Source organism: Pelophylax lessonae (genome assembly GCF_965119305.1).
Source record: "Pelophylax lessonae genome assembly, chromosome: 11".
In the NCBI taxonomy this organism is placed as follows: Eukaryota; Metazoa; Chordata; class Amphibia; order Anura; family Ranidae; genus Pelophylax; species Pelophylax lessonae.
Window position 1 is genome coordinate 179,721,521 of NC_138778.1, and position 23,529 is coordinate 179,745,049.

Below are 23,529 nucleotides of genomic sequence, written 5' to 3' on the forward strand. Positions count from 1 at the left end.
GTATCCAGTGCACCCCTCTTCTGCCATTGTGCTATTTCTGGGTGTCCAGTGCATCCCTATACCTTTAAAGAGGGGTGGGCTCCCTCCAGGCATACCTGCCCTTATCTATCCATTATTATATATGCAATCCAACATGGGGGACTGTCCAAATTATAGAGTTAGGACTGCCGTACACTGGGATGCTGTGATGTGGACGCTGCAGCTTATGCCTATATTTGCAAATGTGTTCAAACTAAACCCCTTATTTTTATGTGAACTGTTAGACGGGGTGAATTCAGTTTGTTGCAGGCTGGCTAGTAAGTGAGCTGGGAATTTTTGTTTGTTTTTGACATGCGTAGCCCTTCCATGTGCAAAACCTAGTTTTAGGTTGGGGTGGTTGCCATTTATGTGTACTATGCATCCTTTGCACCCTAGATCAGCAGCCTAGCATCTTAACTGCTTTAACCTCAAAATTGTATTGACTTTTATGATGTTATCACCCCTATCCCAGCCTAGAGACAATTTCATTTGTTAGCCATAATTCTAGCACCTGCAGTCAGAGAGCTTGCAGGTCTTTGTGAGTCCATCTTCAATGTGGTGCAGAAATAAAGAGCTTCGGTCACTAAGTACCTTTTCTGATTCCTTACTGAACATTAATTAGAAAGGAGAGTCTGGTCCACATACCTCAAAATAACATGTGGTGGATCCAGGCAGATGTGGCTGAGATGAGCTCTTCATCTCACAATTTTACTCTAGCCCTGAGCACAACCAAGCTAAGCATAACAAGGTCAAGAACAATGATACAGCAAAAATAAATAAATAAATAAATAAAAAAATCCTTGCCTAAAGCAAGTTGGATATAATGGGTAACTGTACATTATACATATCATTGTATTTTTATTTTTTCTTATTTCATAAGCTCATTTTTTATTTATAGATCTAATTGTTGGTGCATTTGAAGCTGACGCAGTCTATGTGTACAGGTATAAGGATATAAATATAACAGTAATGCATGATTTATGTGTATTCATAGTTTACGTATGCCTAAAATAGAAGCATTTTCCCCTAATAACTACACAATTCTTTAAAACTTTGTCCAGCGCTTCTCTGTGGAAAGCAGTACGACCTATGTTTTGCTTGAATATGTATTAATTGGAATTGCTAGGTTTCTAAAAGAGCTGAGACTCTTGTAGATACTTTTGCGTTGGTAGCATACCATGATAATAAGTGGATAGTGTTGTTTCTTGTCCACCATATTTTCTATTCTTTTACCCTTGTACTGTCTTTGGCCTCTTCCTTTTGCAATTTTCCACCATTAGTTATCTGTCCCTTTGCTGAAAGTTTCCCCAAGCAAGAGAATCAGTTTACTTAAAAGGACCCTGGAAAGTACACTACCTTAACATCAAAATATGAAAAAACCTTCTGCGCTATCCTTGTGTATAAACCACCTATTACTCAACTCTATATACTATAGGAAGGAGCTAGCACCATTATGCATCCAACCACCTGTACAAAATGCAATAAATACTTATTGTCACACAAAAGTTCAGCGCTCTCCTTCAATAAAGTGCATTCAGATTATAGTGCATAAATAAATATCTGAAAACAGTGTAAAAATCATCTATATGTAATAAATTTATATGAGTGCATCTTATCTTTTAAATATATACGTACAGTCCATCAATTAATGATACAATGCCCATGAAAAAAAGTGCAGTCCCATACACCAGAAACTCTTTAGTAATTACGCTCCAAATCCATGGCTCTCAGTAGCTCTCAGCATGGTGTCAATCATATAGGAGGCAAAAGGGAAAGAACCATAGTGCATATCGCTAATAAAAAGTATTTATTTACATATAAAAATCCACTCACATTTCAGAAGTAAAAAACAAGCATCGCACAATACAATCCTCTGCATACACAGCTCTACCTAGTCCCAGCGTGGTTGCATCACCACCCACATCGCGCCCAGCACCCAATGGGCTTTCTCAAAGGTTGCCTGATTGATAGACTGTATATATATTTTGCGCAAACCAATCAATATACACTTATTGGGATTTTTTTTAACAAAAATATGTGGCAGAATACATATTTTCCTAAAATGATGAAAAAACTGGATTTTTGTAAGAACTTACCGTAAAATCCTTTTCCCTGAAGTTCATTGACAGACGCAGCTCCATCTTCTTTAGAGCAATGGGTTATGCTTCTCCTACCTGGAATAGGCACTAGGCAGGAAAAAAGTTTAACTACGCCTATGGGGCTGTCCCTGTAGGCATAACCTCACACACTCTGTTATCAGCAATCAGTTTAGTTGTAAGCAATGTTTAGAAGACAAAAAAAAACCCACTCAGATGAAGAAGGGCAGGTGCTGCATCTGTCTATGAACTTCAGAGAAAAGGATTTTACGGTAAGTTCTTACAAAAATACAGTTTTCTCTATCGTTCATCGACAGACGCAGCTCCATCTTCTTTAGACCAATGGGATGTCCCAAAGCAGTATAATCATGAGGTGTGGGAAGACAACGCAATGAGACGTAATTCTAAACCTAGCCAACCAGGTAACATGGAGCTCTAACAGGAACAACTGGAGCTCACCTTGAATAAACATACACCCTCAAAGAGAAACAAAACAAGATTCTCTTTAAACAGCAGCCTGCAAAACCTTGCGGCCAAAGGAAGCATCCGAAGATGCCAACACATCTACTTTGTAGAATTTTGCGAACGTATGCACAAACGACCAAGTTGCCACCTTGCAAACTTGGCAAAAAGCCCAAGAGGCACTCAGCGCTCTAGTAGAATGTGCCTTCACTGGGAAAGGAGGAACCTGACCCTTCAGTGAATAAGCCTGAACCATCGTCTGCCTGATCCATATGGATATGGTCGCAGCAGACGCAGCCAATCCTTTACGAGGTCCTTCGGTAAGGACAAAAAGAGAGGTGGCTATGGTGTCTGGTGGTTACGGTGTCTGGTGGAGTGCTTGGAGCCCTCGGGAAGCACTAGGAGCCTCCGTCAACGGAGGTACCTGGTCGGGGTGCCGGTTGATCCATTACAGAGGCTTTTGAAGAACAGATAATACCAGATTGAGGTCCCCACAGAGGTAGCGGGGATCATCTCGGAGGAGCCATATGGCCCACTCCCTGTATGAAAGTACGAATCAAGGCATGCGTAGCTAACGGGCGTTGGAAATATATAGCCAAAGCCGACACTTGGCCTTTGAAAGTGCCCAAAGCCAACCACTGTTCAACTCCTTTCTGCAGAAAAGCCAAAACCCTAGCGATCGAAAACAAGCGAGGGCGCACCTTCACACCATGAAATGTACGATTTCCATGTACGATGATAAATCTTTCTGGGAGTCGACTTCCTAGCTTTCAATAGCGTAGGAATCATAGTCAGAAAGACCTCTATCCCTCAACACCTGGCTTTCAACAGCCATGCCGTTAAAGCCAGCGATTGTAAAGCATGATGGAAGATCGGCCTTTGAGACCGCAGATCTTCCCTGAGAGGAAGTCTCCAAGGAGCTTTGGCGACCAACCTTACCAGGTCTGCGTACCAAGACCGGCAAGGCCAGTCTGGAGCCATCAGAATGACCGGAATGCCTTCCACCTCTATCCTGCGTAAAAGCCTTGGCAGGAGTTTCAACAGTGGGAAGGCATAAATCAGTCGGTACCGACCCCAAGGAGCCACCACTGCGTCTGTGGCATCGGCCAGAGGATCCCGAGACCTGGCTACAAACCTCTGAACCTTCTTGTTGAGGTGAGAAGCAAACAGATCGACCTCGACTCAATTAATCCACCTGCCAGTTCTCTACACCTGGAATGTGTACAGCAGGGAGAGCTGAAACAAACCTTTCCACCCAGGCCAGAATCCCCCCCTGGTGATTGATGTAAGCCACAGTCGTGGCATTGTCCGATTGAATCCGAACAGGACGATCTTGTAGATGAGTCGTCCAATGGCTCAGACAAAGCTTTATTGTTCTGAGCTCCAAAACGTTTATCCGTAGTTTTGACTCTTCCACTTTCCAGGTACCCTGGGCACAAAGCTTCCCCATCACCCCGCCCCAGCCTAATAGGCTGGCATCTGTGCTTACCACCGTCCAAAACGACGGGAGAAAAGACTTGCCCCGGCATAGTACTGGAGACTGGATCCACCACAACAGAGCAGACTTTGTGTTGTGACTCAACCGAATCAAAGAGTCCAAGGACTTCTGATCCTTGTTCCATTTTACAGGAATCTCCCTTTGCAAGGGTCTGGTATGAACCTGAGCAAACGGAACCTCCTCGAAGGTTGATATCATTAGACCCAAGGCCCGCATGCAAGTCCGCAGTGAAGACAGATTGTTTGCCAACAGCAACTGCATCGCCCCCTGCAATTTTTGCAGATTGTCCCTCGCCAAAGCTGAATCCAGAGTCAGGCCCAGATAATCCAGTCTCAAGGAAGGTATCAGGGCAGATTTCTTGAAATTGATGTTCCAACCGAATTCCTGCAGGGTTTTGACAGTGATCATCAGGTTGCCCATCGAGGTTGAATGGGAGTCCGCTCTCAACAGGAGATCATCTAGGTACCCCAGTCCTGCAATCCCCCGTTGGCGCATCAATGCCAACACAGGTGCAAGCACCTTGGTAAACACCCTGGGAGCGGAGGCGAGACCAAAGGGTAATGCGACAAATTGATAATGCTCCTTTGCTACTGCAAAGCGAAGAAACCGCTGGTGACCAGCATAAATAGGGATGTGTAGATACGCGTCCTTGATATCTATAGAGGCTAAGAAGTCTCCCTGGTGCAGTGACGCCACTACCGTGCGGATGGATTTCATCTGAAACTTCTTTACCCGCACAAAGCGGTTCAGGGCCTTGAGATCCAGGATTGGACGAACCTTGCCCTCTTTTCTGGGTAAAGTGAACAGGTTTGAATAAAACCCTTGAAAACGTTCCTGAGAGGGGACCAGTCCTTGCAACTGCAAATCGTGCACCGCCCCCCACAGGTCCCTTAACTGGTCTGGAGACAGGTAAAGATTGGACGGGAAGAACCTGTCCGACGGGCAAGATCGGAATTTTATCTTGTATCCTCATTGGATCAATTTGTGAACCCATTTGTCCTTAATCAAGGAGGTCCAGGGTTCTGGAAAGACGTCCCCCCACCCCAGAAGTGGGTGAGGGTGCCCCTTCATGCAGACGAGGACTTGTCTGCCGATTCGGACTTGCTGGTCTTAGGTTTGCCCGACCTTGGCTTCTTGGAACCCACAGAAGACCTGAACGATTTACCTTTTTCTTGTGACCCAGAGGTATGAAAAAGACGTTTATGAGCAGTAAAAGAAGGCCCCCGTCTAGGACGTGGCGCCTTACCCTTAGAGGATTGGGGAAGAAGAGTACTCTTACCCCATGTGATACCTTTGATCAACTCATCCAGAGAGCATCCAAACAACCTCTCCCCTGTGAAGGGAAGATCAGTCAAGGCCTTTTTAGAGGCCAGGTCAGCAGACCAGCTTTTTAGCCGCACCATGCGCCTAAAAGCAATCCCCACTGCAGGTGCCCTGGCCACTAACCGAACTGAATCCAGGGATGTATCACACATAAACACCAGGGCTTGAGCCAACTGGTCCATTAGTTCCAGCACCACAGGGGGAGCCGTTCAGCTTCCAAGGTACTCTTAAGTAACTTCACCCATTCAGTAGCCGTCTGCGCCACCAGAATGTTAGGTCAGTCTATAAAATTTAACCCACTATCACGTAAAGATGGTGGGACAAAGACTCCACCCGTCTATCCAAGGGGTCCGCAAAAGTTGGAGACTCTTCCACCGGTACCAGAGTTGCTTTATTTAACCTGGACACTGGGTGATCCACCTTCGGCGGTACAGTCCACCTAGTGGACACAGCATCCGCAAAGGGGTAACGGCGTGCAAAACCAGCATGTGCCTAATGTGCTGCCATTGTTCACCTACAATATTGTGCCTTGACAAGGGAAAACCTTGACCGATTTTTGGTATTTGCGAGAGCCAAAAGACACCTGCGTACCCAGTGCTGTGGAGTCATCATTCAATTTTAAAGTTTCCCCCACTGAAACTATAAGGGCTTCCACCAATGCCCATTCCCGCGTGGCGGCTGAAGAGGACAGGTCCTCTTCACCTTCAGAATGCGAAGACACCGACCCCTCAGGGTGGGCTACGTCTGTGGTGGCCATGTCTGCCTCAGAGTCTGAGGATCCCAAAAAATTGCCAAAAACACGATCCCACCGCTATTACAGCAGGCTCTCTATTACAGGGGTCCTAGAACAGCAGGCATCGGAAGGTCCCTAAGCAGGGACCCCATCAGGACAAGCCACCCCCCACCAATGCAGTGCCACAAAGGCCGCAATATTACCGCCCCACAAGGTAAAAACCTGCTAGGGAATGCGGAGGGGTATACAGGTATAGTCCTCCGAGAGGCCAGGGGAACCGAGGGAGCCCATGGGTCTGACTATTCCAGGGAGGGGGCCCATGTCCACCCCAAGACCGCCAGCAGTTTTGGGGGGAAAAATATACTCTCTAGGCACGATAGATTTAAAAATAAAACACTTTTATTGTTGATTGTCATAAAATCAAGAGACAAACCCCCAATAGGGGGAAATACTGGTGGGTCAAAATAATGTACAACAAGACAAAATATACCATGCCAGGAGGGCATAAGCATACAAACAGTTTACACAAGATGCATAATACAAACAGGATGGTAGATAAGGACGCTATACGTTACGTCCTGCGTGACTCGAAGCCGCTGTCGAGGGCAAAGCAGAGCGTCCTTTGGTGGAGTGGATACAACTTGCACATAGGGGAAAGTTCATGTGCAGTAGCCAGATGCCCTACATGTTTTGCTTAAAATTCAAGCTTCTTCCGGAGCTATTAGGATACAAGTTCCCTATACAGGCAGATGTGATATTCACAGTGGCCAGAGTATCAACAAAAGACGAGGTAGAAAGGGTACCAAACAAATACGGGGCATGATCTGCTGAGGCGGGTCTGAGAGATATATTGCTGTGGGTAGGTTTTAGACAGAATATTTGTCTGCATACTAGGCCGACCAGCGGTAACCACTGGGGAGCAGAGACATACTTGGATAACTAAGTCCAAGATAGAAATAGTCCCTCTGATAGAAGAGAACCAGCCAATGAATCTTCAGTGTATGCCTCGCAGCGCCGCAGATCAGGACCCCCGGATGGGGATAAACCACCAAATGGAAACATGTAGGGCATCTGGCTACATGAACTTTCCCCTATGTGCAAGTTGTATCCACTCCACCAAAGGACGATCTGCGTTGCCCTTGACAGCGGCTTCGAGTCACGCAGGACGTAACGTATAGCGTCCTTATCTACCATCCTGTTTTGTATTATGCATCTTGTGTAAACTGTTTGTATGCTTAGCACTCCTGGCATGGTATATTTTATCTTGTTGTACATTATTTTGACCCACCAGTATTTCCCCCTATTGGGGGTTTGTCTCTTGATTTTATGACAATCAACAATAAAAGTGTTTTATTTTTAAATCTATCATGCCTAGAAAGTCAATTTCCCTCTATTCTTTCATTCTTGACTATTTTAGGATGTGGCACATCGTTTTTCTACTTTTCTGCGCCCCTATTTTTGCTGCAATAGCGTTGGCGTACTAGACCTGTTCTGGAAAATATACTCACCATACCACGATACCAGGTGGGTGCCACTCCGAAACAGCTCACCTCCCACCGGGGATGGGGGTGCTGTCAGCCAGGAGGAAGCTGCGACTAAGGGCATTCCAGGTCATGTCCCAGCGAGACGGTCCATTCGCACGTTCGTCCCCTCTATCGAGTCACTGCCGTGGCGAGGCCTAGTTCTGGACTATAAACTACTCACAGCTCAGGTCGCTGGCCAGGCTGGGAGTCCTTAAGGATCTAGATTATCCAGTGTGAAACCACAGCCAGCTGTTGCTTGTAGTTCCTCTGGATCTTGGTGCTTCAGGAACTAACTTGTCAAAAATAAAAAATAAAACTAACACAAATTTCCCTATTAAAAGCTAAGACCAAAGTCTCAGCAGGGAGCTAGGTCCTATTCCTAAAACTAGGCAGAAACAAACTGATTGCTGATAGCAGAGTGTGTGGGGTTATGCCTGCAGGGAAAGCCCCATAGGTGTGGTTAAACTTTTTTCCTGCCTAGTGCCTATTCTATTTTTTTTTATTGGCAATGTTATATAGCGCAAAAAATAAAAAATCGCAGAGGTGATCAAATACCACCAAAAAAAGCTCTATTTGTGTGAAAAAAGGACATCAATTTTATTTGGGTACAGGGTCGCACAATCGCGCAATTTACAGTTAAAATAACACAGTGCCGAATCGCAAAAAATGGCCTGGTCATTAAGGAGGTAAAACCTTCCGGTCCTTAAGTGGTTAAGCACTATAATTTGAATGCAGTTTATTAAAGGAGAGTGCTGCACTTTTTTGTGACTATAGCTTGTAACATCATCACCACTACCCACAACTCATATTCCATATTCCTAATCAAGTTCTGTAAAGGTAATCTAATGGTTACAAATGCTTTTTACTGGCATTTAAAGGTCATATTTGGGTCTAATTTACTAAATAATTGAATTGGTCTTGAACAATCCTAACTGTAGTTTAATGTGGGGAGGTGCAGCATGGTGCGGTGGCAGTAAACACTCAAGGGTCTACTTACAGTAACATAATTTAAGTTAACGTTAAGTAAAGCACATCTACCCCGTGGGAAAACCATCCGACCTGGAGCACTCAGAACACAGATTGATGCAATGAAGAGTATAACAGCAGATCTTGGATGGATCAACAGTCACTGTCTTAAGGGGCTGAATGTGGCCTGGCCGGTCCGTACATAAATGGGGAGGGTTTCAGGAAGGATAGCGTGTCCCTGCTCTTTCCCTACTTGTCTGGAACCTCTCCCTGTTACCAATTATTGTCCCTGACAGACAGGTGATCTCTCCCTACATTACCCACACATGAAAGGCGTGCCAAGCCTGGGACCCAGGGTCTAAAACAGACACTGTCTGACCCAAGATGGCCACCAGAGTTACATTGGGTGCCAGCATCCAATCAAATAGCTCCCCAATAACACAGAACACAGAAAAGCATAGAGGAACCGTGTCTGCTTCCCTATTGGTTAGTGTTCCCACCAATAGCTTATTGTATATACAATGTTTCATCTAATTGCTGCTAATCAATGACCATTGATCTAAAACTGAAAAGAAAATATACATTTTTGCTTTTCCTTTTTTGTATCCTTGTTTCAGGGCCCAGCCGGTACTCCTTCTCCAAACCTCTATGACATTTTTACCTGACTCCCTGAACCCAGATCTAATGTCCTGTATACTGCCTGGTTTGGGTTCTGTCAGCTGGTGAGTATGTAGCTATATAAAGACCTAAAACTTTACATGTTAGCTCCATTCACATACTGGCTTATTGGATCGTGGGGCGCCTGTCGCCCAAAAGAAGTTTTTGTACTATTTTTGGGCGACAGGTGTCCTGTGATTCTGTTTGCTTGATTTTACCACGATTCGTCAGGTGATGATCGCTGCAAAATTGCGCCGCATTTGGGGTGCCATTGCAAGTCACGGGAATCGCACGGGCATCCCGCGATTTGCAATGATTCGGGATCCGATACGCCAGTATGTGAATGGAGCCTAAAGACATGAAAATAACAACGTAACCTCCTCACCCAGGTATCTACTAACCTTCTCCCTATGGTGGCAACCTCCTGCTTTGTTTATAGCCTCATTGCAGAAATCTTGTCTGGTGCTGTCTGTGTCCCCAGAGTAGCTCCCCATAGATTTGAATAGGACCTTACTCCAATGGTCTGCACATTCAAGTCCATGGTGAGCTACCGAGGCATAGACAGCGCCAGGAAAAAGGAAGAGGGCTTTAAAACCCAAAGGAGACAACCATCATAAAGAGCTAAGTAGGGCCCTATCAGTGGGGGGGGGGGGTGAGGAGTTTTTATTTACAGACGCGTGCCTTTTCTTTTTTGTTATGAATCGAAATGTGGATGAAATTTGCGTGGTTTGGAGACTTGTATCTGAATCCCTGAATCACAATAGTAATAAATTTTAACAAATCCGAAATAAATTATAATGAGAACAACAAATTTGTTCATATTCATTTGTTTTGTTCAGATGACATGAAGTGATAGTTTGAGAATTTCGTTTTTTTTTTTTTTTAAGCATTCAAAATAACATACCGACATAAAAAGTGATCTGAATGGATTTGGATCCATTCGTTTTTTTTTCTAGTCAGTGTAGCATAAATATTCTAAGCTTTTATTTGTAATGGGGTGAAACTTGAGAGACCATTAGTTAATTTGTATGTGCACGACCTAACAAACAAAGTCAATTGGGAAAAAAGAAATGCATTTAATTTAATAACATAATGAATTTGGATTAATTTGTTTTATTCGGATTAGAGCGGAACGGTAGCCATTGATAATCAGCCGATTCTTTTTTTCATTATTGCACTACATATGAAATGGAAACATATTGCAATAAATGCAGTAATGTATAAAAGTGAAATAAGATGATTCCTACTTATTGTGTTTGGGTTGGATGGAGATAGATCCATCAGAATCTCTGAATCATAACATAACAAATGAATACAAAATTAATTTTGTTACATTCGTTACTTTCGAATGCATGTGACACCAGTCGATATTGTCCAATCAGCTCCCTCCATTTCTCTTTGTGAGTTGAACCAGCAAGGATCATATAGCCAATCGAAATAGCAAAAGAATAACAGAACTTACTAATTGATTCGGAACAATGAATAGAAGAAAGGAATCCGAATATACGAAACAAATTCCAAAAACAAATCATTCTAACATAATGTTTATGACGAAACGAAATGAAACTGAACTGAAACTAAACAAATTTTTCTATCGTGCAAATTCGTGACTCTACATAATTGTAGTTTAAGGTCACCAGAAAGAGCCACCAGACTTCCTGAAAGACATAACACATTGTCGGTGGATTTAATTCTCCATCTTTGGGTGGACTGGTCTTTTAACCAATTTTTGCTTTTTCTATTCTCTCTAGTTTCAGCATCATCGTTTGCATCCAGGCCTTGGGGAAGAGTCTTCCTGAGACACTGAGTAAGAAAGATTCAATTGTACTCCTGTTGGGTAGAATCACCCGCTGGATTTTATTATTTTTTTTACACCTGAAATTAGCAAAATATCTGGGCCTAAGTTCCTAGCTCCTCCCACATTCTGGGCGGGTCCCTATCACTATTTCGTTAACATTATGGGTGAAGAAACAGGTAATGTAAGAGTCTGAAAGGGTCTGGAAGGATTTTCCAATTCTTCAGAGACATTTGAAATCAATGGGTGACTCGTCCCATCAACATCTACCTGTAATTAAAAATGTAGCACTGTCCCTGTAGGGCTTGCTGTGTGTTGACTTCCTAGGCCCCCTCTAAATACCTGCAGACAGTTGCTGGGGGGGTTTTCACATACCCCTCTATACTCCTGTTTGCGCATCACTCAATAAACAGTCCAGGGTGTTTGGTTTTGTATTTATTGTGGAATTTTGATGGGAGAAGGAAATAGTGGGATACTCAAACTGAATTATTCAGAGTAGATAAGGGCAACTCTCACTTGGCCTTACTTGTAGAAGCAGACACACTGCTTTTACCATACTGCCACTTATATGGAAGAATTAAGTCTTCTTGCTCTCGCTAGCAACAGACTTGATGCAACTAGTTTATCTTCAGGACACTCTCTATCATCTCTTGACTGACACCTGTCCACTGACTCTTTTAGTTGAAGGGATGGCCCTCACAGGACAGGCCCCATGACACAGATCTGTACTCACAGTAGGCAGAATTAGATCCTTCCTGGTGTCTCCCTTTCAGTCAGCTCTACAGGACCTCTGAGTTCAGCTTGACTCTCTGACTTTCAGGCCCTCAGGTCAACCACCCAATGCGGCATGGGACCCTGCTCTCCAGCCGAAGACCCCAAGCACATGTGCCCCTGAAATTTATAAAGTCACCCAGCATACAACGACGCACTTTCCTCTGCCAAACGCCAGGGCTGTAACAATGCCTGTGCCCTCACTTGACAGGTAGCCTCCTACTGTCCAATATGCCTCCCTTTTGGACCAGTGTGAAACATTCAGGCAAGCTGAGCTGCACCTGAGCACCATGAGTAAGAACCTACCAATAGATCCTTCTCCCTTCTAGGCAGAGAGCATTCTAAATTTACTTGACAGTCTTCCTGGTAAGCAGAAAGACCCAAAAACCATACTCTCCTCTAGCACCTACCTAGGAGGGTGCTACAAAATGTTAGTTTTGGATGGGCTAAGGCCACTTTCCATGTTGCTCTTTTTTTTTTCTTTTTAGCTTTTTCCATGGAAATCCAGCTGGACAGTCAGAAAAACACATTTCTGCGCAGATCCTTCTTTTACTCACTCCAATCAAACATAACTAATACTACTGTGGACGTTCAAAGCAACTCACAAGAAGAGACCTGCAGTCGTACCATGGCATTTCTAAAGGTGTGTTCCCTGCCACTATTGCAGATTCTGCTGTATCTCTGTCAGACTGAACCTATTTTGTTATTTCCCATAGCATGACACTGAGTTTAAAGACAAGCTGAGCCCCATTGCTGTAACAGTGAACTTAAGCTTGGAGACTGAACAATCGCCGAGTGTTTTACCACCTCTGATACAAGGGAACACCTTCCTGCAACAACAGGTGAGATCTGATCAGGAGAGAAGGCAGGCTTGGTTAGATATGAACATCTATAGGAGGACAAAAGGGCATTCTTTATTGGTACATCTTTAAACTGAAAATAAAACATTGGGCTTTAACCAGGAAGTATAACCAAAAGGCCTGAGGGACTCTGCTCCTCATGGTCAGCAGTAGCCAACCAGCGAGGACTAGGTAAGGGGCTCACCCCAAAGAGAGACCCAACAAGACAGGAAACTAAGGGCCACACATCATCCCCCTAGACTCCATGGTAGGCCTGAAGACCCACACTCTACAATTCAAGTGGAAAAAAAAAAACATATAAGTGCAAACTGACATGCATGTGAAGGAAATACTGAAAATAAGAGAAAATAAGAAAGGTGCCAGTGCAGGTGTAATGGCTAAACCTTGCAGCCTGGTAACAAAAATATTAAACAAAAGGCCTAGCCAATGAGATGTAGTGCAGAAAAAAAGCTTGAGTGTCGTGGGCCAAGTGCTGTTTCACACAATGGGATCCAAACCTGTAGTGCTATTCTGACTCTCCAGCATGTAACTTCCAGGGAGCGCTTGACATCACAGGCCTTCTGCCTTCCCAGCTCTTAGCCAGACAAGGTAGCAAAGATCAAATCAGAAGACATTGGGCCTCTCAGAATCCTCCACACCAGGAAAATACCCCAGTGGGCACTTAATTAGTTTTTTCTTTTCCCCCACAGGAAAGATCCCTCTGGACCTCCATCATACCAGCAGGGATACTATACAGACAGCCATACCAGCCAGAAGGCCAAAATGATGGTGGAGCACCCCTAGGGGGCACTGATAAGAACAGATAATACACCCAGTTTGAGTGTTCTTCACAGGTCGCCCCACAAAATCCTGTCGCGCCAGTCTGAATGGGCTGTCACAAAGCGTGTCCAAAGCCTTGTTTTGAAGCAAGTGTAAACTAGCCCATAAAAACCACACATTAGCCAAAACAGAACATGTCAATTCAGAAAATGAAGTCCAAGGCATATGAGGTTGGGTTATGACCAAAATTGCTGCCAGAGGGACTATACGATTGTTCAATGTTCAGAAGAGAACAATAATAACACTGCCAGAGGGTCTAACCCTTTCCACTCTATTAAAATGTATTTTTGTGTGTGTCCCCATTGTAGAGATTCCCATAATTTCATGCAATAAGAGGAAATGAGAGGAAGTCTCCCTAGTATGGATGCAGACGGAAAAAAAATGTGTATTTCTGGGCAAAAAAAAATATTCAATACAGCTTCACAATACATTCATATTATTCCCTGTGTACAGAAAAATGCCAATTAATCTGCCAATAAATCAGTGTGCTCCTATTTTCCTATTCAGTTGACAATACAGTGTTTCTCCTGCACTAAAATCCTAAGCAGTGTTGTCAGCGCTGCCCAGTTCTTCCCTGTTGGACTACAGAACCTCACCCCTTATGTTAGAGGCGAGTAGAGTGGATGGTGTTCTGTAACCAAGGCAGAACTGGACAGTGCTTTCCAGCACCATGTCTCTTTTCTTCCGCACACCATAACGGTTGTATGCATGAATATAGTAGCACTATGCCAAAACATCCAGGGGAGTAACTACAGGGGTTGCAGGGGTTGCAATTGCAACCGGGGCCCATGCTCCAGGGGGCCTGTGCGGCTCCCCTGTACACCTGGATAGGGGGAACGGCGGGGCCGGCATGTAGAGAAATCACTGTCCTCCTTTTTCCTCCTGTAGCTGCAGGAGGAAAATTGAGGAGATTGATTCCTCTGTATGCTGCCCCCGCCGCCCCTCCTATCCAGCTCACTTGTGTTCTGCTGTCTCTGGGCCCCTGTGTGCTCCCCCGGTCCCCCCCCCCGTGCTGCCCCTCCCCACACTGTGATGTGTCAGGGGATGTGTCACAATAGAGAACCAGGAAGGGGTCGGTAAATATGTAATTTACCAGCTCCTTTCTTTTCTGAATGGACAAAATCATAGTCAGTGACATTGTAAATTAAAAAATAAAATGATAAAAAGTCATACAATTAAAATACCAAAAAATAAAAACTACTGACACCAGTGGTTAAACTTCCAGGATCGCAAAGGTCGCACTTGCGACTGGGCCCTGGCATTCCACCACCGTGGGGAGGCCCTAAGATGGCAGGAAGGGGGCCCACTGCAGAACTTGTGAAAGGGTCCCGCTGCGGGACCGTAATAATAAAGGGCCCCGCAACAAGAATAAAGGGCCCCAGGATCAGTGGGAAGAGCCCCAGGCTTAAAGGGAAGGGCCCTGGCCAGGGGTCCAGGGGGCCCTTCATGGTTTCTTGCATCTGGGCCCTGAAGGTTCTATCTAAGCCTCTGATAACACCCCCAGTATTTTGTATGACATCTCTTTTTTCCTTCATCTATGAGTTTAGATTTATATTTCGTTGGGTTGTGGAGAAGACAATATCTGTGTTCCTGACCTACAACTGAGTGCCAGCTGGTGAGTCTTTGCCAATTACCCCAGATTGTGGGCCAATAATTCTTTGAGAAGACATCTTAATCTTGAGCTAGCTGACTAACAGTCTTTTTCCTTCGTACAAGGAGTGAAGAACCGCTCATCATTGGAATTGATAATTTTGTACAAGTTAACTTTAGTGCTCTAAATTTTGGAGAACGGGCCCATGAAGCAGAACTACATGCCTGGCTCCCCTCTGGGGCTCATTACATGCACGTCTTGGGAGAAAGTAAGGTATGTAGAACAGAGAAACTGCATCCACAGCAGGCTTTCAGCCACTCGTTAACCTATATCAAGGTGAGGCCCTATGCTGGTTTCTTCCCTTCCCATCACAGTTCTCATTTTGTTACTGTGCTTTGGAGGAAGAGTTTATAATACTGGATGTACATGCACACTTCCTGTCATTTTAAAGATTGTACAGAGCTTGGCGTGTTGTGAGGACACCATGGAGATCACTTACTTTATTTGCTAATATCGTCTTCTCTACCAGGAGAAGATTCTGTGCAGTCCAAGAAAAGAAAACGACAATGAGCATGTGGTGTGTGAGCTTGGGAATCCCATGAAAAATGGAACACAGGTGAGTCTTTAGGTCAACTCCACCAATTGTGCTTTCGCTCAGCTAGATCTTCCACCAACTTCTTATATCTCTCAGAGATGCTGATGGCTACATTTCCTTACAAGCAACCACTGGCTAATACACATCAAGTTGGTGCTGGAGAGAAGCACATTGCTGTGATTAAAGAGGTTGTAAACCCGTATTACTTTTTTTTTTGCAACCTGTAAGAGAAACACATAATGAACACATAATGAGCTAGTATGCATCGCATACTAGCTCATTATGAAATACTTACCTTAGAACGAGCCCCCGCCGTGCCGCCCGATCACCTGTATGATGGGTGACATGTCCAGTCGCCCGTCTTCCGGGATCGCGGCATCCGGCCATCTGATTGGCCGGAGCTGCGGTGACGTCACTCCCGCGCACACGTGCGGGAGCCGACAGTCACGGCACGGGGCTCTGAAGAAACGGCACCAGCGGCCGTTCCTTCAGAGCGCATGCGCCAGTGACGTCACTGGCTGCATGTAAGGTAAATATCTCCTAAACGGTACATGTTTAGGAGATATTTACAGTACCTATAGGTAGGCCTTATCATAGGCTTACCTATAGGTAAAAGTGTCAGAGGAGGGTTTACTTCCTCTTTAAACACCAATCTTTAATTGAAAGTCCAGCCTAAACTTTTTTGTTTTGTTTTGGACTGAACAGGGAAGGATTAAAACCCCTGTCAGGTTTTTACTGCTAAACACAAGTAAACTTGAGGCACTGGATAGAAATTTTCAATGGATTATTTGAAATATCACTGGACGCACTAGCTCCAGTTCAGCAAGGCTCGGCAAAATGAGGAAACCCCTTTAAAATAGGCAGGAATACCCAGAATTGAGGATCTACTGATATACAGCCCAATGAGAGCACCAAAAGTCCAAAGTGATTTTTACTTCGTCAGGGCTCAGGAATTTTGACTGTGCTTTCACTCAGATAAGCAGATACCAGGCAAATCTGTACTGTGGGTTTCTGCTTGGCACAGTTTCAGAAGGCAGGTTACTCACTTGCCGACCGCAATACGTATATAAATGTTACGCCTTTCAAGTGGTTTACCAGGGTTATGGCTGAAGCTATCAGCCATGTCCCTGGTATTTTTTTTTCCAACTGGTGTTTTTCTTTCTCATGAAAGCAGTCAAAGTGGCTTACTAGCCACTGGACCACTTTCAGAAGCAGCAGGAAGGTTTGTCCCTTGTCCCCCCCACCCCCCCACCCCCCGCTTGCCAGTGTTTATCAGGGTTATTGTTCTTACCGGCGAGCCTGGGAAACGATGTGACAGTTCGCGTGGCTGGTCACTGGAACAGAGACCAGATTGTCTCTGATCACCTCTATGATCTAGGAGGACCGGAAACATGTCATAATGTCACTTCTGGTCTAGGGCAGAAATAAACAATTTTTATTTTTTTATTTTAAAGCAAAAGATACAATTTTTTTGATCTTTTGCTTTCAAAAGTAGAGGAGAGATTTAGAGTCTTATAGACCCCAGATTCCTCCATAAAGAGGACTTGTCATCCCTTAATTCTATTACAAGGAATGTTTACATTCCTTATAGTGGGAAAAAAAGTGATAAAAAAAAAAAAATTAAAGGGACAATGTAAAAAAAAAAACTAAAATAAATAAGAAAAAAAAAATTGAAGCGCCCCATCCCTCCAAGCTCACGGGCAGAAGCAAATGCATACATAGGTCTTAAAACGGTGTTCGCACCACACATATGAGGTATCACTGCAAATGTTAGAGCGAGAGCAATAATTCTAGTGCTAGACCTCCTCTGTGACTCTAAACAGGTAACCCGTGAAAGTTTTTCAAGCATCGCCTATGGAGATTTTTAATTATCGTAGTTTGTTCCACGAGCGTGTGCAATTTTAAATTGTATATCTTAGGTATCTATTTACTCGGCGTAACATCATCTTTTATACGTTACTAAAAATTGAGTTATATGTTGTGTTTTTTGCAATAAAATTCATTAAAGCGGAGTTCCACCCAAAAGTGGAACTTCCGCTTTAGGTATTCTAACCCCCTCACATGCCACATTTGGCATGTAATTTTTTTTGGGGGGGAGCCTAGTTTTGAGAGGTACCCGCTCCCACTTCCCCTCGGAGCGCCGTGGCGCGCTGAACGGAAGTTCTCCTCTCCCCCTCCCTCCCTGCAATCTTCTGGGACATGTCAGAGGTCCCAGAAGATTGCCGGCCAATCAAGACGCGCAGCGCGACTCGCGCATGCGCAGTGGGTACCCGGCTGTGAAGCCGCAAACTGTCACAGCCGGGTGCCCACAGCAGTGATGACCAGAGGGAGAGGATCGAGGCTTCGGGCGGCCGCATCGCTGGACCGTTGGACAGGTGAGTGAAAAGGCTGGAACTCCGCTTTAATGTGTATTTTTTTCTGAAAAAATTGCATTTGAAAAACTGCTGAACCAATACCATGTGACATAAAATTGGGTCTCTGCTAAAAACAATAAATATATAAATTTTTGGGGATTCTAAGTAATTTTCTAGCAAAAAACACAGATTTTTACTTGCAAACAAAATGTGCCAGAAAAGGCCTTGAGCTGAAGTTGTTACTCTGCTGTCAGCAAGGTCAGCATGCCTGAGCCTGGATGAAGAGGGAGTTTTGCTCCCGAAACGTGTTGTCATTTTTCTGCTATGAACCAATTTTATGATTGAAAACTCTGGACATTTGTTTTAAAAAATCTCATTGGACTGTGTATACATGTGTTTTTACTGCTCTGTGGAACTCCATTACAGATATTTCCTTTCAATTACTGTCCTTGCAGCAGCAGTTTCACCAAACAGGAAGTGAGGGACAATATCCAACAGAAAGACAGTAAGCAGGGTCAGGACAAGGGGTGCCCTAGGCACTGTGGTATCTTGTGAGGTGGGGGGCACCATGAGGAGATTGGGAGGGGGATAACTGTGGGGAGGGGGAATTTTGGGGGGGGGGCAGCAGAGGGTAAGAATTGTTCTAGGAGGGGAAATTTGGGGGGGGGGAGGGTGATAGGAGTGGGGATTTAGGGGGATTGTGTTGGAAGGGGGATGGGGAAAGAAGGTTTGTGCTAAAGGGGGAGGGGAAATGTGCTAGGAGGGATGAATGGGGGGGATTTGTGCTAGGAGGGTAAATTTCAAGGGGAAGGGGTGGGATTTGAGCTAGGAGGGATATGGAGGATTTGTGCTGGGAGGGGGGATTTAGAGTGAGGGGGGGATGTGTACCCAGAGAGGAAATTTGAGAGATTTGAAGGGTAGGGGATTTGTGCTAGAAGGGGTGATTTGTGGGGGACATTTATGATGGGGGGATTTCAGCAGGGGAAGCGGATTCTTATAGGTTAAGCAGGCAGATTAGTGCTCCTTTCGGGGGGGATTTTCTAACACATCATACTCATACATCTTGGGGGGGTGCAGTTTGGCATGTTCGCCTAGGCTCTGAAAGACCTTGTCCCAGCACACACAGTAAGAGAGGGAAAATCTCTCTAACAGCCCCAAATATCAGTAAAAACCCAACATGGGTTCTTATGCTTTCCAACTCAATCGAAAGCTAGAAAAGTTTGGCTTTTTAACGATGTGCATTGTAGTACTTTGTGTTTATGTCAGTGAGTGCAGAGGTGACATGACTTTGGCTCTTTCATACATGATCATTATGTCAACTTAAGGATAAAGCAGTTTGGAGCAAAAGGAAATATATTTTGTCTGCTGCATATTGTTCCGTCCCTTTCATCTAGATCCATGCAGGGCTACAGCTGAGCATCAGTTATCTGGAGGACAGCGAGGGCAACTTCTCCTTCCCCATGCAGATCCAAAGGTGAGACCGATCTAATCTATGCCGCTGATAGTTCACTTTTGTACCAACAGAATCGTTCATTTAAAGTAGACTTAAAAGCAAAACTTTTTTTTCCATTTTGGATAGAGTAAAGGACGATTATAACTTTGCAATTTGTGTTCCGGAGAGATTTCCCTTCACTTCCTGTCTTACCGTCACAACAGGAAGTAGAGGAAGTCCCTGGTAATAACAAAAGTCACCAGAACTAGTGTCCTCGTTGGAAGAGTTTCCCATTGCTTGAAGTTTGGGATTTTCATTTCACTCTTGCTAATAACAGCCACCAGGACAAATAAGGTGAATCTCCGTAACAGGGACACAGACAGTAATCCCTTTTCATTCTGTCTAAAACTAAAAATATATTTTGCCTAATGGGTCTACTTATAAAAAAAATAGCTTAACAAATATTCCCTGTAAAGTGCTCATTATGTGAATTTCCTCTGATTGTCAGCTCCATCTAATGGTCATACTACGATAACTTCCTGAATTACCGCAATCAGGAAAATACCGCATAATGGCCACTAGGTGAAGCTGATGATCATAGGTAATACACATATTAGACACATTTTGGTGATTAATTGCAACACATTCACACAACAAATTTTTCCATTCACATACTTCAAAAACTATTTAAGCAATTTTTTAAATTTTAGAGTAGGGAAGGGTTTGAACCTGTCAGTTCAATTGTTCCTGTCTGTGTCCCATTAGGGAGATTTCCTTTCACTTCCTGTCCTGGAGATGCAACAGGAAGTACAACAAGAACATCTCTCCAATGGGAGGAAAAATCCTCTCTTAGTCCTGGTTCACATATGTGTGATGACAGACATGTGATTCGACGCGCACTGCTCTGAAAATCCCATGTGATGTCTGTGCGATGCAAATTCAGCCATACAGATTGTATATGGTTGTTTAATTGTAGTTTTAGGGGATGGGAGAAGGGAATGAGTGGGATACTCCTTTGGCTCGACTATATACAATTCCGGGACTTTATAGCAAAAAATGCCCGTTATCGCTGTCTTGACGCCAGCCGACGCTAGCCAACGCTAGCTGGCGCTTTGAACTTACTGTATCTCTAAAAGCTGTGCTGGAACTCCGACTTAAGTCCAAAAGATCCAGGACTGTAGAACATTGAACTTCTTACACTGCTTGCACTGCAAAGTCACTGACTACTCCCTCCAGCCTTGCACTGGCTTGAGGTAGCTTGCTGTGGATTCCTGTATGGCTGCAACTCCTAACTGATGCACTACACGCTGTGCACTAACTCTTCAGGGCCCAACACTACAGGTACCCCCTTTATCACTTCAGGGTCCTCTGACCAGGCACCCCCTTTTACAGCTTGCTGACACTTGGATCCTAGAACCTTCTCTGGAGTGGTCCCTTCTGACACTAGGCAGACCCCCAGGGGCAATCCTCAGTACTCACGACCTGTGTAGGCTTTCCTGGGACTGGACCCCTCTCTCTCTCCGCTGGTTCTCGGCACACCGGATCCCCTCAGCAAAACTCAGCACTCTCTGGATTCTCAGGCAGCACCCGAGACATCCGCTTCCTCTGACAGGAGGGGAGACAGCCGTTCTCTCCCTCCTGGGACTATGCTGCCCGCCAAAGACCACGAGTCACGCACACCCCTAAGACTTATACCCACTCCCAGAATCCTTTGCAGCAAAATCTGCCTTCTGGGGTAGTTACAAGCCTGAATGTGTCCCTGACTGGGTTTCCTCCACTGCCCTATAAGAAGCCTCTCACTGAGCCAGTGGGGAGACTCCCCTTTCAGCAGACACACCTGGAAGCCATGACACTCTAACCAAAAAGCAATCATGGCCCTGCTGTTAGGCAGACAAGGCCTACTATGCATTTACCTAGCACCTACCTGTAGGGTGCTACATTTCTAAGCAAAAAACAAACAAACGAGGCTTTAGTATTACTTTAATCCCTTAATTGCCCTTGTGATCACTCTTGTCACCCATTAATGCCATTAGTGCAGTGTCAGTGTACAGTCTTCTCACTGATCACTGCATCAGTGTCACTAGCCACATCAGTGTCATTTAGTGTCCCTCGCAGTCAATATCAGTTAGCCCCAGATTGTCCACCACACTATCAAAGTAATACTATAAGTCGCTGATCACTGCCATTACTAGTATAGTGTCTGTACAGATCAGAATCATGATCAGGATCATGGACTATACTAGTGTCCCCAAAAATGCAGTTTCTTTTTTACCAAAGACATGTAGCAGAATAGATTTTGACCTACATTTTTGAAGAAATTTGATTTTATTGGATATGTTTTATAACAGAAGGTAGAAAATATCTTTTTTTTCAAAGTTTTCAGTAATTATTTATTTATCTAATAAAAAATAAACCTAGTGGTGATCAAATACCACCAAAATAAAGCTCTATTCATGTGAAAAAAATGAAATAATTGTCACTTGCATACAATGTTGCATGACCGAGCAATTGCCAGTTAAAGTAGCACAGTCCTGAATAGCAAAAAAATGCCCTGGTCATAATGAAGGGGTAAAACCTTCTGGTAGGCAAGTGGTTAATATGCATTTTTTTGGTTTGTGTTTTTTGTTGAGTTTGTGCAATTTAGTAAAACATAGAAAAAGGAAAAAAGCTAAGTGTCAGTCTACCCCAAAATGATATTCCATTTACAGGTTGCCTCTGTTGGGTTTAAAGTGAATAATCACTCTTCCAGCCCTGCATTTCCCTGCTGCAGATGACGTGCGCACTGCTTGCATGCATTCTGTCCCAAACTGCAGACAAGTGGGCAGGATCTTCCTCACCTCTTCCCAGCACCAGGCATATTCCCCCTCCTAATAATGTTATTTTTTGGTAAACCGATCACGGCAGAATCACATGTTATTTTTCTTTTTCGTTTAAGCCATAGCAGTCATAATTCCAGCAGTCCAATGGTCTGGGTACATTTGAATGTGTCCGTACAGGTGTCAGCAGAGCTCCATGGGTGAGTTTATGGATCTTTGTCTTGTTATATATTCTGCCCCACTTAACAAATTCATCAGAGAAGGATCTGTCTATCCTTAACCCAGGCCCATGCAGATTTTCATTTGTCGACATGCAGTTAGAGGTTCACTCCCTTTTTTAAGTCATGATTGCCATAGGGATGGGTCAATAGCATAAACATGGGCATGAAACACAATGGGGCATGGTTATGGGGAAAAAAGGAAAAATGAAGGTTTTTCCAGATGTACAGGCCTAATTAATAAACCAAGGCAAACAGCAATGGTGGACATTAATTCTTGTCAGCTACTCAGTTCTCATATGTCAGAGGAATAAATAGACAGGCTTTTTATTGGCTGCCATTGTTTATTTTTTTTACACTACTACTTTGCCGTATGGCCTTACATGAGTCTGATGTTGTAGGAAACATGGAAGTGGACATTGCTGACTTCTTGTGAAAATCCGAATTTCGTGGCTGTCATTCTATTCCCCTAGCTTCAATTTGTAGCACTACTCCCTTGGGAGCTGCTTAAAACAGATTCCCCTGGGTTACCCATAGCATCAACTTATCGATTCTTAGTGCTTTAAGTGTTTGGCTCAGTCAGGAAACAGTCCAGGAGATTTGTTTTTTGTTGTTTTTATTTTATAACTTGGGATACTCCAACTGGATGAGTGGGATACTCCAACTGGATGAACTATGCACAACTTGAGGACTTCTAGCTATGTTGAGTGCGGCAAGGCTGCTGCTTTACCTTGCCACTGTAGTGAAGTACTTGAAAAGGGAACTGTATAGTGAATTACTCTTCAGGGCCTCGCTTGGTACCCCCTTTACCCTTACTCTTCAGGGTTATACTTGGCACCCCCTTTACTCATGCTAACTATGTGAGCTGACCTTCTATCCTCTGACTTCCCTGGAGTGGTCCCCCTTCCTGGGCGGACCCCTTGGCAAGCCCCCTGGTACTCACGGGCACTGTTTTTCCCAGATGACTCTGCCAGCAGCTCCACTAACAGCTTTCCAGGATCC

The 23,529-nt window shown here is 44.3% G+C and overlaps 1 protein-coding gene across 1 annotated transcript in view; it reads left to right on the forward strand.

Annotated features, from left to right (window-relative positions):
- LOC309566192 (integrin alpha-IIb-like) overlaps positions 1 to 23,529 on the forward strand; it is a 98,354-nt gene that overhangs the window by 44,007 nt on the left and 30,818 nt on the right. Inside the window, exons 14-23 of the mRNA XM_082271278.1 lie at positions 917 to 962; positions 9,237 to 9,341; positions 11,028 to 11,083; positions 12,331 to 12,485; positions 12,559 to 12,684; positions 15,069 to 15,136; positions 15,238 to 15,385; positions 15,642 to 15,728; positions 19,456 to 19,535; positions 22,429 to 22,509. Coding sequence (XP_082127404.1) covers positions 917 to 962; positions 9,237 to 9,341; positions 11,028 to 11,083; positions 12,331 to 12,485; positions 12,559 to 12,684; positions 15,069 to 15,136; positions 15,238 to 15,385; positions 15,642 to 15,728; positions 19,456 to 19,535; positions 22,429 to 22,509 — 952 coding nt within the window. The remainder of the gene's footprint in view (positions 1 to 916; positions 963 to 9,236; positions 9,342 to 11,027; positions 11,084 to 12,330; positions 12,486 to 12,558; positions 12,685 to 15,068; positions 15,137 to 15,237; positions 15,386 to 15,641; positions 15,729 to 19,455; positions 19,536 to 22,428; positions 22,510 to 23,529) is intronic.